We start from the raw sequence: 14,318 nt of genomic DNA, 5'->3' as shown, positions 1-14,318 counted from the left end.
ACAGGGGGAGTGAGGGGAGATACAGGGGGAGTGAGAGTGAGGGGAGATACAGGGGGAGTGAGAGTGAGGGGAGATACAGGGGGAGTGAGAGTGAGGGGAATACAGGGGGGGGTGAGGGGAGATACAAGGGGAGTGAGGGGAGATACAGGGGGAGTGAGGGGAATACAGGGGTAGTGAGGGAAGATACGGGGGGGTGAGGGGAATACAGGGGGAGTGAGGGGAGATACAGGGGGGTGATCCACCCTTTGTCACAGACACCTTGTCAAGATATGTGCAGTCTTGGGAGGGTTTGTGGAGCGTACCATGTTCAGGGGGTTCCCATGGAAACGGGGCGAGGAGAATCAGAGGAGACATTTCAGGCACGTCTCCAGGCAGGACTTGGGAATCGCACCAGAATCACTCCTTTCCACTCCTAGAAAGACTACGGCACTCTCCCACAAATTCAAGCATCATTCAACAGTGCTTCATACTAGATATGTAGTTATTGTGTGCTATGACAAGCAGTGGACAGTATGAATTGTATCAATGCCAATGGGAAACACACACAGAACAAATCATCAGTGTTTTGTCCATGAAACGCTCTTTCATGTTCATACAGGTATTGCCATTTAGTTTTCAGGGAGAGAGGTGCACAATCTTGGACCTTTACCAGTTACATTGACAAGAAAAGCAGTCATCTGTATCATCCTTTAACCACCCTCTCTGTCCCTGCAGGAGGAATTCCCGGGAGATAGTGTGTGTGACCCCAGCGGGGCTGACACCAGGCAGCACACCAGTCATGGTGGACATCGACTCTGCTGAGCTGAGGAACCCAGAGGTCAAATACAACTATACTGATGACCCCACCATCCTGAGGATCGAACCCGACTGGAGTATTGCTAGGTAGGGAGGAGATCTGGGTATTTACATGGGTATCGCCTGGTTCTCTGGTGCTGGTCTGGGGTACAGTAGTGTAGCTACAGTGGCACCTCTTTAAAAGAGACACTTAGAGATGTCCTACGAGTTAGCGAGGGGCACACCACTTATGTGTGTAAATACAGAACCTTGTGAAATGCCCACATTGACACAGATTGCTCTGCTTCCTGGTAAACATGTTAAACCAAAGAACTGTTACAAGATGCCACAGCCCTTCTGTCTCTGTTGACACCACTTCCTTCTGCATCTACAATAGTTTGATATACAGTGGGGGAAAAAAGTATTTAGTCAGCCACCAATTGTGCAAGTTCTCCCACTTAAAAAGATGAGAGAGGCCTGTAATTTTCATCATAGGTACACGTCAACTATGACAGACAAAATGAGAAAAAAAAAATCCAGAAAATCACATTGTAGGATTTTTAATGAATTTATTTGCAAATTATGGTGGAAAATAAGTATTGGGTCAATAACAAAAGTTTCTCAATACTTCGTTATATACCCTTTGTTGGCAATGACACAGGTCAAACGTTTTCTGTAAGTCTTCACAAGGTTTTCACACACTGTTGCTGGTATTTTGGCCCATTCCTCCATGCAGATATCCTCTAGAGCAGTGATGTTTTGGGGCTGTCGCTGGGCAACACGGTCTTTCAACTCCCTCCACATATTTTCTATGGGGTTGAGATCTGGAGACTGGCTAAGCCACTCCAGGACCTTGAAATGCTTCTTACAAAGCCAGTCCTTCATTGCCCGGGCGGTGTGTTTGGGATCATTGTCATGCTGAAAGACCCAGCCACGTTTCATCTTCAATGCCCTTGCTGATGGAAGGAGGTTTTCACTCAAAATCTCACGATACATGGCCCCATTCATTCTTTCCTTTACACGGATCAGTCGTCCTGGTCCCTTTGCAGAAAAACAGCCCCAAAGCATGATGTTTCCACCCCCATGCTTCACAGTAGGTATGGTGTTCTTTGGATGCAACTCAGCATTTCTTTGTCCTCCAAACACGACGAGTTGAGTTTTTACCAAAAAGTTATATTTTGGTTTCATTTGACCATATGACATTCTCCCAATCCTCTTCTGGATCATCCAAATGCACTCTAGCAAACTTCAGACGGGCCTGGACATGTACTGGCTTAAGCAGGGGGACACGTCTGGCACTGCAGGATTTGAGTCCCTGGTGGCGTAGTGTGTTACTGATGGTAGGCTTTGTTACTTTGGTCCCAGCTCTCTGCAGGTCATTCACTAGGTCCCCCCGTGTGGTTCTGGGATTTTTGCTCACCGTTCTTGTGATCATTTTGACCGCACGGGGTGAGATCTTGTGTGGAGCCCCAGATCGAGGGAGATTATCAGTGGTCTTGTATGTCTTCCATTTCCTAATAATTGCTCCCACAGTTGATTTCTTCAAACCAAGCTGCTTACCTATTGCAGATTCAGTCTTCCCAGCCTGGTGCAGGTCTACAATTTTGTTTCTGGTGTCCTTTGACAGCTCATTGGTCTTGGCCATAGTGGAGTTTGGAGTGTGACTGTTTGAGGTTGTGGACAGGTGTCTTTAATACTGATAACAAGTTCAAACAGGTGCCATTAATACAGGTAACGAGTGGAGGACAGAGGAGCCTCTTAAAGAAGAAGTTACAGGTCTGTGAGAGCCAGAAATCTTGCTTGTTTGTAGGTGACCAAATACTTATTTTCCACCATCATTTGCAAATAAATTCATTAGAAATCCTACAATGTGATTTTCTGGATTCTTTTTTTCTCAATTTGTCTGTCATAGTTGACGTGTACCTATCATGCAAATTACAGGCCTCTCTCATCTTTTTAAGTGGGAGAAGTTGCACAATTGGTGGCTGACTAAATACTTTTTTCCCCCACTGTAATAGGCTGTTAGAAATGAATGGAGAGTATTCCCGTCGCTCTGTCTGTGGGATTGGCTGTGGAGCAGCTGTGGCCCAACTGCTGCCCCAGACCGGGGGGGGGGTGAGCCCACCCAGGGGTTGCCTGGCCTGCCCGGCTACAGAGCCTTAGCCTGGATGGTTGAATGGGCAAACCGACTGACTGTCCCCCCCAATGTCTCCAGTGATTCGCCTCAGATCTGGGCTCCATCTGGCCCAGTGCGTAATAGCAACCAGAAAACAGACGGGAACACATGCACACATACATGAACAAATCAAAAACAAGAGACAAAAGGACTGAGATTCCTGGATCTCTCAAAGACAAAATTCTCTCAGGTGATTGATGTGATCGCTACAGGCCCAAATGCCTCATCCATACAATCCTGGCAGCATAGCATAAACCAGTGGCTAGGAGATGTGTGAACAACATGTTTGTTCATCTGTTCATAAAGTTATACTGTCTATGTTAACTGCAGTGCACATTCACTGCATTGCAATGTTTTGAATAGGGAGTTCTATACTGAGATTGATAAATTAGATTTGCTCATATCGTATTTGTAACTTTCTGAAAAAAAAGACACTAGATTAAAACACTTCTTGGTTTTCTGGAGTGGAATAAATAGCTTATTGATTGAATAAGTAGATGCTAAATTGCTTCAAATATACAGCAAAGGGAGAGAATTCGATTAACAAAGTAGAAGGGAAGCGAAAGAGTAATTGAGAGAGAATGAAAAGGGAGAAGAAAAAGCAGGAATCCATTCTGTTACTTTGTCAAAGCCCAGTGGAGCCATGTTGCTGCTTGAGATGAGCTCCACGCAGATAGTGGCTGGGGCTAGAGCTGGGGATGGGGCGGGCTTGGGGCTCTGGATGGGGATGGGGCTGGGGCTCTGGCTGGGACTAGGGCTCGGGCTCTGGCTGGGACTAGGGCTCTGGATGGGGCTGGGGATCTGGAAGGGGCTGGGGCTCTGAATGGGGATGGGGCTCTGGAAGGGGATGGGGCTCTGGAAGGGATTGGGGTTGGGGTTCTGGAAAGTGCTGGGGCTCTGAATGGGGATGGGGCTCTGGAAGGGGATGGGGCTGTGGCTCTGGAAGGGGTTGTGGCTCTGGAAGGGACTGGGGTTTGGGTTCTGGAAAGTGCTGGGGCTCTGAATGGGGATGGGGCTCTAGAAGGGGATGGGGCTGTGGCTCTGGAAGGGGTTGTGGCTCTGGAAGGGACTGGGGTTGGGGTTCTGGAAAGTGCTGGGGCTCTGGATGGGGATGGGGCTCTGGAAGGGGATGGGGCTGTGGCTCTGGAAGGGGTTGTGGCTCTGGAAGGGACTGGGTTTGGGGTTCTGGAAGGAGCTGGGGCTCTGGATGGGGATAGGGCTCTGGAAGGGGATGGGGCTGAGGCTCTGGATGGGGTTGTGGCTCTGGAAGGGACTGGGGTTGGGGCTCTGGAAGGGGCTGGGGCTCTGGATGGGGCTGAGGCTCTGGATAGGGCTGAGGCTGCACTGGTGGGGAAGAGAGAGAGTCTATTCTCAATGTCCCGTCGGTTATTTCCTGAAGTGTATAGCTGAGTTAAGAGGGCTTTCTCACAATGTGAGAGCCGGGCTGGAGGTAGAGGCTTTACACAAATAACATCATCTGTGGATAAGTTGGTGTCGGCTTCCAGCTGTATTAAGGCAGTCTCAGCCTTATCCCCAGCCTCAGCCCCAGCCTCAGCCAGAAGCTGCCTGTCCATGCATGCAGGGGGAAGGAAGTCGACAGCAGAGAACACAGCACTCACCAGGGTAGATAAAGGAAATCACAGGGGATGGAGGCAAGCATTACTTTCCAGACAAAGTGGGTGTTATTATGCACTGGCTTTCCAGACACTGGGATTGTAACTAGTCACTCCATTTGTGACTGTCTCCTAGTAGTTACAGTACACATACAACACGTCTTACATTCAGGGTGTATATTCACAACTTCACCCAAAGCTGGCAACTGAATATACTTCAATCTACTAATTTGCTATGCATGCTCACATTTACATAATTGTTAACCAAGTTATTATTTTGTCTCGTCAGTGGTGGAACCCTGTTGACCATCAGTGGAACTAACCTAGCCACCATCAGAGAGCCCAAGATCAGAGCTAAGTACGGCTCCGCCGAGTCTTTCCATGTGAGTATGGACCTGGCCAGACACCTCAATACACACACATCACTCACACACACCTCACTCACACACACACCTCACTTATTCACACACACCTCACTCACACACATACCTCACTTATTCACACACACCTCACTTATTCACACACACCTCACTCACACCCAACTCACTTATTCACACACACCTCACTTATTCAAACACACCTCACTCACACATATCTCACTCACTCACTTATACACCCCTCACTCACACACACACACACCTCACTCACACACACACACCTCACTCACACAAACACCTCACTCACACATACCTCACTCACACACATACCTCACTCACACACTAGTGATGCGCGGGTTGACTCATAACCCGCAGTCCCAGCGGTTATATCCGCGGGGCGGGCGGGTTTAGGGTCATTAAATCAGTAGAGGATGCCTGGTTGTTCTTTAAAAGTGCTTTCCTCTCAATCTTAAATAAGCATGCCCCATTCAAAAAATTCAGAACTAAGAACAGCCCCTTGTTCTCCTCAGACTTGACTGCCCTTGACCAGCACAAAAACATCCTGTGGCGTACTGCATTAGCATCGAACAGCCCCCGCGATATGCAACTTTTCAGGGAAGTCAGGAACCAATATACACAATCAGTTAGGAAAACAAAGGCTAGCTTTTTCAAACATAAATTTGCATCCTGTAGCGCTAACTCCAAAAGGTTTTGGGACACTGTAAAGTCCATGGAGAATAAGAGCACCTCCTCCCAACTGCCCACTGCACTGAGGCTAGGAAACACTGTCACCACCGATAAATCTACAATAATTGAGAATTTCAACAAGCATTTTGCTACGGCTGGCCATGCTTTCCACCTGGCTACCACTACCCTGGCCACCAGCTCTGCACCCTCCACTGCAACTTGCCCTTGCCCCCCCCACTTCTCCTTTACACAAATTCAGACAGCTGATGTTCTGAAAGAGCTGAAAAATCTGTATCCCTACAAATCAGCTGGGCAAGACAATCTGGACCCTTTCTTTCTAAAATTAGCCGCCGAAATTGTTGCAACCCCTATTACTAGCCTGTTCAACCTCTCTTTCGTAACGTCTGAGATCCCCAGAGATTGGAAAGCTGCCGTGGTCATTCCCCTCTTCAAAGGGGGTGAAACTCTAGATCCAAACTGTTACAGACCTATATCCATCCTGCCCTGCCTTTTGAAAGTTTTTGAAAGCCAAGTTAACAAACAGATCACCGACCATTTCGAATCCCACTGTACCTTCTCCGCTATGCAATCCGGTTTCCGAGCTGGTCATGGGTGCACCTCAGCCACGCTCAAGGTCCTAAACGATATTATAACCGCGATCGATAAAAGACAGTACTGCGCAGCCGTCTTCATCGACCTGGCCAAGGCTTTCGACTCTGTCAACCACCGCATTCTTATTGGCAGACTAAATAGCCTTGGTTTCTCAAATGACTGCCTCGCCTGGTTCACCAACTACTTCTCAGATAGAGTTCAATGTGTCAAATCGGAGGGCCTGTTGTCTGGACCTCTGGCAGTCTCTATGGGGGTTTCACAGGGTTCAATTCTCGGGCCGATTCTATTCTCTGTGTATATCAATGATGTTGCTCTTGCTGCTGGTGACGCTCGGATCCACCTCTATGCGGACGATACCATTTTGTATACATCTGGCCCTTCATTGGACACTGTGTTAACAAACCTCTAAACGAGATTCAACGCCATACAACACTCCTTCCGTAGCCTCCAACTGCTCTTAAACATTAGTAAAACTAAATGCATGCTCTTCAACCGAATACTGCTTGCACCCGCCCACCCGACTAGAATCACTACTCTCGGTGGGTCTGACCTAGAGTATGTGGACAACTACAAATACCTAGGTGTATGGTTAGACTGTAAACTCTCCTTCCAGACTCACATTAAGCATCTCCAATCAAAAGTTAGATCTAGAATCGGCTTCCTATTTCGCAACAAAGCCTCCTTCACTCATGCTGCCAAACATGCCCTCGTATAACTGACTATCCTACCGATCCTTGACTTCGGCGATGTCATTTACAAAATAGCCTCCAACACTCTACTCAGCAAATTGGATGTAGTCTATCACAGTGTCATCCGTTTTGTCACCAAAGCCCCATATACTACCCACCATTGTGACCTGTACGCTCTTGTTGGCTGGCCCTCACTGCATATTCGTCGCCAAACCCACTGGCTCCAGGTCATCTATAAATCACTGCTAGGCAAATCCCCGTCTTATCTTAGCTCACTGGTCACCATAGCAACACCCACCCGTAGTCTGTGCTCCAGCAGGTATATCTCACTGGTCATCCCCAAAGCCAACACCTCCTTTGGCCGCCATTCCTTCCAGTTCTCTGCTGCCAATGACTGGAACGAACTGCAAAAATCTCTGAAGCTGGGAGACTCTTATCTCCCTCACTAACTTTAGGCGTCAGTTGTCAGAGCAGCTTACCGATCACTACACCTGTACACAGCCCATCTGTAATTAGCCCATCCAACTACCTCATCCCCATATTGTTATTTATTTTGCTAATTTGCACCCCAGTATCTCTATTTGCACATCATCTATCATTCCAGAAATTGTAACTATTTTGCACTATGGCCTATTTATTGCCTTACCTCCATAATTTACTACATTCACAAACACTGTATATATATTTTCTGTTGTATTTTTGACTTTATGTTTTGTTTACCCCATATGTAACTCTGTTGTTATTATTGCACTGCTTTGCTTTATCTTGGCCAGGTCGCAGTTGTAAATGAGAACTTGTTCTCAACTGGCTTACCTGGTTAAATAAAGGTTAAATAAATAAAATATTGTGTGGCTGAAGGGCGGGTGGGTGGTGGACGGGTTGAATAAAGAGAAACAATACCTTAAAAAATCCATAAATGTATAAATACTTATTTCCCTCATTAAAATGCAAATCAATTTATAACATTTTTGACATGCGTTTTTCTGGATTTTGTTGTTGTTATTCTGTCTCTCACTGTTCAAATAAACCTACCATTAAAATTATAGACTGAACATGTCTTTGTCAGTGGGCAAACGTACAAAATCAGCAGGGGATCAAATACTTTTTTCCCTCACTGTATAGTCGGCAGTTGCAGAATGCAGATGGTTATTAGCAATTGCAGGCGGTTGCGGGTGAACAAACAGCACCTCACTCACACACTCACCTTAAACTCACACACACACACCTCACCTACACACACCTCGTCACACGGTGTGTCTTCCAAGGTGCCCGTCAGACTGTCTGCCCATTCTGTCTCTTGTTTCTGCCCTGCTCCTTGAAACAAGACATCCAACACCCCCCCAGACCGTTTAACCTTTAAAATGTCACAGGACAACAAAGCGTTGTTGGCAAATCACCCCTCACCCCCCTCACCTTGCACCACGGGGCTCCATTAACCTTTCCTCCAGTTCTAACAGAAGGGAATCAACTTCTGCTTAATGACCGTGTCCTAATGCCCCGTCCCTTGTGCTCAGTTTAAACTAGCTTCTCCTCTAGACACAATGCTGCTGAGGTCCTTGTGCTCAATGTTGGTTAGCATGTTTAGTGGTCCCTGTAGAGAAGCATACAGCATAGGTGATTATTACAGTTCTGAAACTACTAGCAGTGGCTGGAGACATAAACACAACACACCAAAGCAGTAATATTTTCCTAGACTTCAGAATGTTTAGCTGAGGATTAGAGAAACTATAATGAGATATATATAAACCAATACACAAATCTTTATGTGGGTGTTCAAGCAACCTGGGTCCTCTAGGGGACCAAACAATTTTTCATATCACACTTTTCTAAACAATTTTCCCTCCCTCGTCCCTCTCAGAACTGCACAGTGTTTAATAACTCTGTGATGGTGTGCCTGGCCCCGTCGGTTGCCGACTCCGAGAGGGGCTTCTCAGACACGGGCAGTGGGCCGGATGAGATCGGCTTCTACATGGACAATGTCCACGCTCTGGTGGTGGTCAACGAGACGTTCAGCTACTACCCCGACCCCGTGTTCGAACTCCTTAGCCCCACCGGGGTCCTGGAGCTAAAACCGACTTCCCCTCTAATCCTCAAGGTAAGAGAGCCTGAGCAGAGTGGGGTGGAGTCGGGGGTGAACACTCAGCACCAGAGAGGCTTACTAATTTCAACGAGTTGATATTGATATTATCAAATGTTTACCAGGGAATTGTCTTTCACCTGTCTATCTCATAAACCGTTAATATAATTGTATTTGTTTACCTTAAATCCCTATTGAAATACAGTGTATAATCCTACTAATAGGCCTCCTGTAGCTCAGTTGGTAGAGCATGGCGCTTGCAATGCCAGGGTTGTGGGTTCAATTCCCACGGGGGGCCAGTATGAAAAATGTATACACTCACTAACTGTAAGTCGCTCTGGATAAGAGCGTCTGCTCAATGACTAAAATGTAAATGTATTATATAAAATAATCTACTGATTATTCGATGTAGATTATACATGTATCCCCCAGCTCCGACTCGAAACATAAAAATTGTGATGGTGGTGCTTCATTATTTTCCTGTGAGCCAATTGAAACAGAAAAACCAATATAATTTCTTTAAATGAAATGTATTAACGAAACCTTTTCTGATTGCAGAGAGAATGCCCCACCTGGCTTGTTAAAACTAACCTCCACATTAGCACAGTGATGAGAATAAGAAAATGCAATTTGGTGAAATAATCAGAGGTATTTTACGAGATGCGCATCGCATTCGCCACGGAATTAATTTCTTATCTGATATGATGTGTGTTGCTGGGGGTGGTGTCGGGGTGCTTGCCTGATGCAGAGTGAAATGATAGTGGATAGAATGCATGCCTAAAGTGTTCCAGGGCTTGACCTGCCCGGGAGGAGCCCTGTGGAGAGAGGGATTGGAAGTATGCTCTTCTCTCATGCTACTAGAGCAGTGGGTGGCAGAACAGCACTCTCTCTCTCTCGCTCTCTCTCCACCTGCTCCTCTCCTCCCTTCTCTTGTTGCTCCTCTCTCTCTGTAGTTGAAGGCTACAGATCTGTCAGACAATGCCCTCGCTCTCACACCTGGGCATAGAGAGAGACGCTTGGAAAAAAATAAGAAAAAAATAGACTTCCTGAAACTTTTGTCAAATAGAATTCTTGTAACCTCCAACTTCAGACTTGCCCGCTAGCAGCCTTGGATCCTGGGACTTTCCTGGCTCGTTGAAGACTAGGTTCATCATACTGTTCCTAGCCATGGATGAAAGGCTGTGCCATGTTGATTAAAGTTTGACATTTTGTTTCTGTTTGTCCCCTTAGGGTCGGAACCTTATCCCTGCGGCCCCTGGTAACTCCAGGCTGAACTACACAGTGTTCATTGGGGAGACCCCCTGTGTGCTAACCCTCTCTGAAACCCAGCTGCTGTGTGAATGGCCCAACCTCACCGGACAGCACAAAGTCACGGTGGGCACTCGATACCATTTCACATAACAGACTCTCTTTGGACACACTATCTCTCTCATCTTTACTGTGCTTTACCTAACATTTATTCCCATATTCATTTTGTTCAGTAAAATTCTACATTTAGTTACGGAGTAATAAATGTGACTTCAGTTTAAATAGTACTTCTTTTTATGTGCAAAGGCTACTCTCTCTAAATATCCTCAAATACACCCACACAGTCCCCTCAACACATATCTCTACTCTCCTCTCTAGTCACACTGTCTGTGTGACATTTACTAGTCTGGAATACCTTGAAAGTACTGACAATGCATCCATGTAATTCAATATGAAGGCTCTCCAAACTACCTGTACGCTTGGAGCTGGATTTTTTTTCCGTAACTAAATGTCATGTTGAATATTGAATAGTGTGAGTGTGTGTGTGTGTGTGTGTGTGTGTGTGTGGTGGGCTGGGAAGAAGGGCACAGCTATGTATTGTATTCCCTCTTTAAAATGACCTACATACCACACAAGTCTGTGTCTCTGGATGGGTGCAGTCGTGTGTGTGTGTGTGTGTGTGTGTGTGTGTGTGTGTGTGTGTGTGTGTTGTTTAGTTTAGTTTGCTCCCTCAGATGCACTTTTATTTTATTTTTATTTCACCTTTATTTAACCAGGTAAGCCAGTTGAGAACAAGTTCTCATTTACAACTGCGACCTGGCCAAGATAAAGCAAAGCAGTGCGATAAAAACAACAACACAGAGTTACATATGGGGTAAACAAAACATAAAGTCAAAAATACAACAGAAAATATATATACAGTGTGTGCGAATGTAGTAAGTTATGGATGTAAGGCAATAAATAGGCCATCGTGCAAAATAGTTACAATTTCGTATTAACACTGGAATGATAAATGTGCAAAAGATGATCTGCAAATAGAGATACTGGGGTGCAAATTAGCAAAATAAATAACAATATGGGGATGAGGTAGTTGGGTGGGCTAATTTCAGAATGGCTGTGTACAGGTGCAGTGATCGGTAAGCTGCTCTGACAACTGACGCTTAAAGTTAGTGAGGGAGATAAGAGTCTCCAGCTTCAGAGATTTTTGCAGTTCGTTCCAGTCATTGGCAGCAGAGAACTGGAAGGAATGGCGGCCAAAAGAGGTGTGCTTTGGGGATGACCAGTGAGATATACCTGCTGGAGCGCAGACTACGGGTGGGTGTTGCTATGGTGACCAGTGAGCTAAGATAAGACGGGGATTTGCCTAGCAGTGATTTATAGATGACCTGGAGCCAGTGGGTTTGGCGACGAATATGCAGTGAGGGCCAGCCAACAAGAGCGTACAGGTCACAGTGGTGGGTAGTATATGGGGGTTTGGTGACAAAACGGAAGGCACTGTGATAGACTACATCCAATTTGCTGAGTAGAGTGTTGGAGGCTATTTTGTAAATGACATCGCCGAAGTCAAGGATCGGTAGGATAGTCAGTTTTACGAGGGCATGTTTGGCAGCATGAGTGAAGGAGGCTTTGTTGCGAAATAGGAAGCCGATTCTAGATCTAACTTTTGATTGGAGATGCTTAATGTGAGTCTGGAAGGAGAGTTTACAGTCCAACCAGATACCTAGGTATTTGTAGTTGTCCACATACCCTAGCACAGCCCCTGCGAGTTTTCTAAGAAATGTATTTGGCCTTTAGGTTTTTCTGTTCTCTTCAGTCCCTTCCTTGTCAATACAATTAAGCAATAAGGCCCGAGGGGGTGTGGTATATGGCCAATATACCATGGCTAAGGGCTGTTCTTACACACGACACAACGCAGGGTGCTTGGTTACAGCCCTTAGCTGTGGTGCATTGGCCATATACCACAAACCCCAGAGGTGCCTTATTGCTATTATAAACAGGTTACCAACATAATTAGAACAGTAAACAAGTAGTTCTGCGTCATACTCATGGTATAATCTCTCATATACCACGGCTTTCAGTCAATCAGCATCCAGGGCTCGAACGACCCGGTTTATAAAAGAAAATAGATGATGTTTAGAAACTATGGAGGAACTTTTAGCACCTGGAGGAACTTTTAGCACCTGAACCAAAACAACCCAATTTTATAAGTCTAACATTCTTTGACTGTGTTAACTTGATGAGACTCTACTTTAAAGTGCAGTAATCATAGTTCATCTAAATACTTATCAACCCCCCACTGAATACCTTGATTTGAGATATTCCAGTAATGGGTTCTGTCAGACCTGCTGCGTTTATGTAAATGTTGTTTGTTAGAACCCATTCCCAGTGTTTTACTCCTATTAATTACTTTGGTTCCTGAGGGGAAGATTCTTTAACTGTAGTGATTGCTTTGTTTGATTACACTCTGTGATGTGTTTCTCTCTCTCTCTCTCTTGTGTGTGTGTGTGTGTGTGTGTGTGTGTGTGTGTGTGTGTGTGTGTGTATGTGTGTGTGTGTGTTCAGGTCCGGGTGGGTGGGTTCGAGTACTCCCCTGGTACTCTCCAGATCTACTCAGATAGCCTGCTGACCCTGCCTGCCATCATCGGCATTGGGGGAGGTGGTGGTCTGTTGCTATTGGTCATCATCGCTGTGCTCATTGCCTACAAGAGGAAGTCCCGCGATGCTGACCGCACCCTGAAACGCCTGCAGCTGCAGATGGACAACCTGGAGTCCAGAGTGGCCCTTGAGTGTAAAGAAGGTACGACTCTCTCTCTCTCTCTCTCTCTCTCTCTCTCTCTCTCTCTCTCTCTCTCTCTCTCTCTCTCTCTCTCTCTCTCTCTCTCTCTCTCTCTCTCTCTCTCTCTCTCTCTCTCGCTCTCTCGTCTCTCTCTCTCGCTCTCTCGCTCTCTCGCTCTCTCGCTCTCTCTCTCGCTCTTTGTTTCTCTCTATTTCATAATCACTCTCTTATTCTTTATCTGTGTGGATATGTCACTGTGCTGTAGCTGCACTCTGTCCAGTCGTCATGGTAACAGGTTGGTGTGGATGATGCCCGGGCTGAAGCTCTGTGGTGGTGGTGGTGTGGCTGCGCGGTATCCTCAGAATGTGTGTGTGTTTGTGTTGTGCTGACAACCAGGTTTGTGTTGGTGTTGTGACGTTGTGCGGTGCAGCGCGTCTCTGCTGCGTTGGGCTCTGCCTGCCTGCCTGCCTGCCTGCTGCTCTCTGAGAGATGGACGGAGACTAATTGGCCATTGTCTGTGGGTGGATGTCCGGAGGGTCACAACCTTGTCAGTCTCAGCCCATAGCACAGCCTTTGGCCAAACACTGATGGATACAGGAATAGAAGGAGGATAAATCTGTCAGGGAGAGAGAGAGATAAGAGGGACTGTGTGGGGTCAGATGGAATAGTACAGGGGACATTGGAGAGTGATTCATTTAACGCTACTGTTACTCCACTTGTATACCTGATATAATGAGCATTGTTGACAGACCAGCAGCACCAGATAGTGACAGTATACTACACCTCTGCCTGTGTCTGTGTAGCTGGGAAGTTTGGTATAAAAACCCTGAGCTGCACCAAGAAGTGGAGCATTGCTGTGTCCCCGCCCCCTGCCCCAGCAGACTGGGGGGCGGGCCTGGCAGCGGGGAGCTGGGCGTGTCCCACTAAGTGTCAGTCAGCAGGGGAGAGGATTGGATGATAGGAGAGGTGGAGCTCAGTGAGCCGTGCTGTAAAGGCCATCAGAGAGCAGTGTAATCCAAACAAACACACAGATAACCATAACAGTCACAAGGCTAATGGGTCATTAACAACAGATTAGATGCTGCTGCAACTGTTGATGGGGTGAAGATCTGCTGTGTAGTTTGCTCTGCTGGATGTAATGGTGGCTTTGCCTCAGTGCTTGGACATAACAAACTCAATAGAATGAAGAACAACTATTTTATTTAGTCAATCAATGGAAAGACATAGCCAGTCATCTTTTCTGCCAGCAATGTATGTTGACAATTCTTCAATAATAACTTTTAATTGTT

General features: G+C 46.4%; 1 protein-coding gene across 2 annotated transcripts in view; it reads left to right on the top strand.

Annotated features, from left to right (window-relative positions):
* LOC121538450 (plexin-A1) overlaps positions 1–14,318 on the top strand; it is a 247,557-nt gene that overhangs the window by 207,329 nt on the left and 25,910 nt on the right. For both annotated transcript variants that reach the window (XM_041846467.2, XM_041846466.2), the window contains exons 16-20: positions 715–882; positions 4,853–4,946; positions 8,787–9,023; positions 10,236–10,379; positions 12,816–13,050. In XM_041846467.2, coding sequence (XP_041702401.1) covers positions 715–882; positions 4,853–4,946; positions 8,787–9,023; positions 10,236–10,379; positions 12,816–13,050 — 878 coding nt within the window. The remainder of the gene's footprint in view (positions 1–714; positions 883–4,852; positions 4,947–8,786; positions 9,024–10,235; positions 10,380–12,815; positions 13,051–14,318) is intronic.

This window comes from Coregonus clupeaformis, chromosome 24, assembly GCF_020615455.1.
Source record: "Coregonus clupeaformis isolate EN_2021a chromosome 24, ASM2061545v1, whole genome shotgun sequence".
Lineage (NCBI taxonomy): Eukaryota > Metazoa > Chordata > Actinopteri > Salmoniformes > Salmonidae > Coregonus > Coregonus clupeaformis.
The sequence above is the reverse complement of the archived record's forward strand: the minus strand, read 5'-3'. Positions and strand labels throughout refer to the sequence as shown.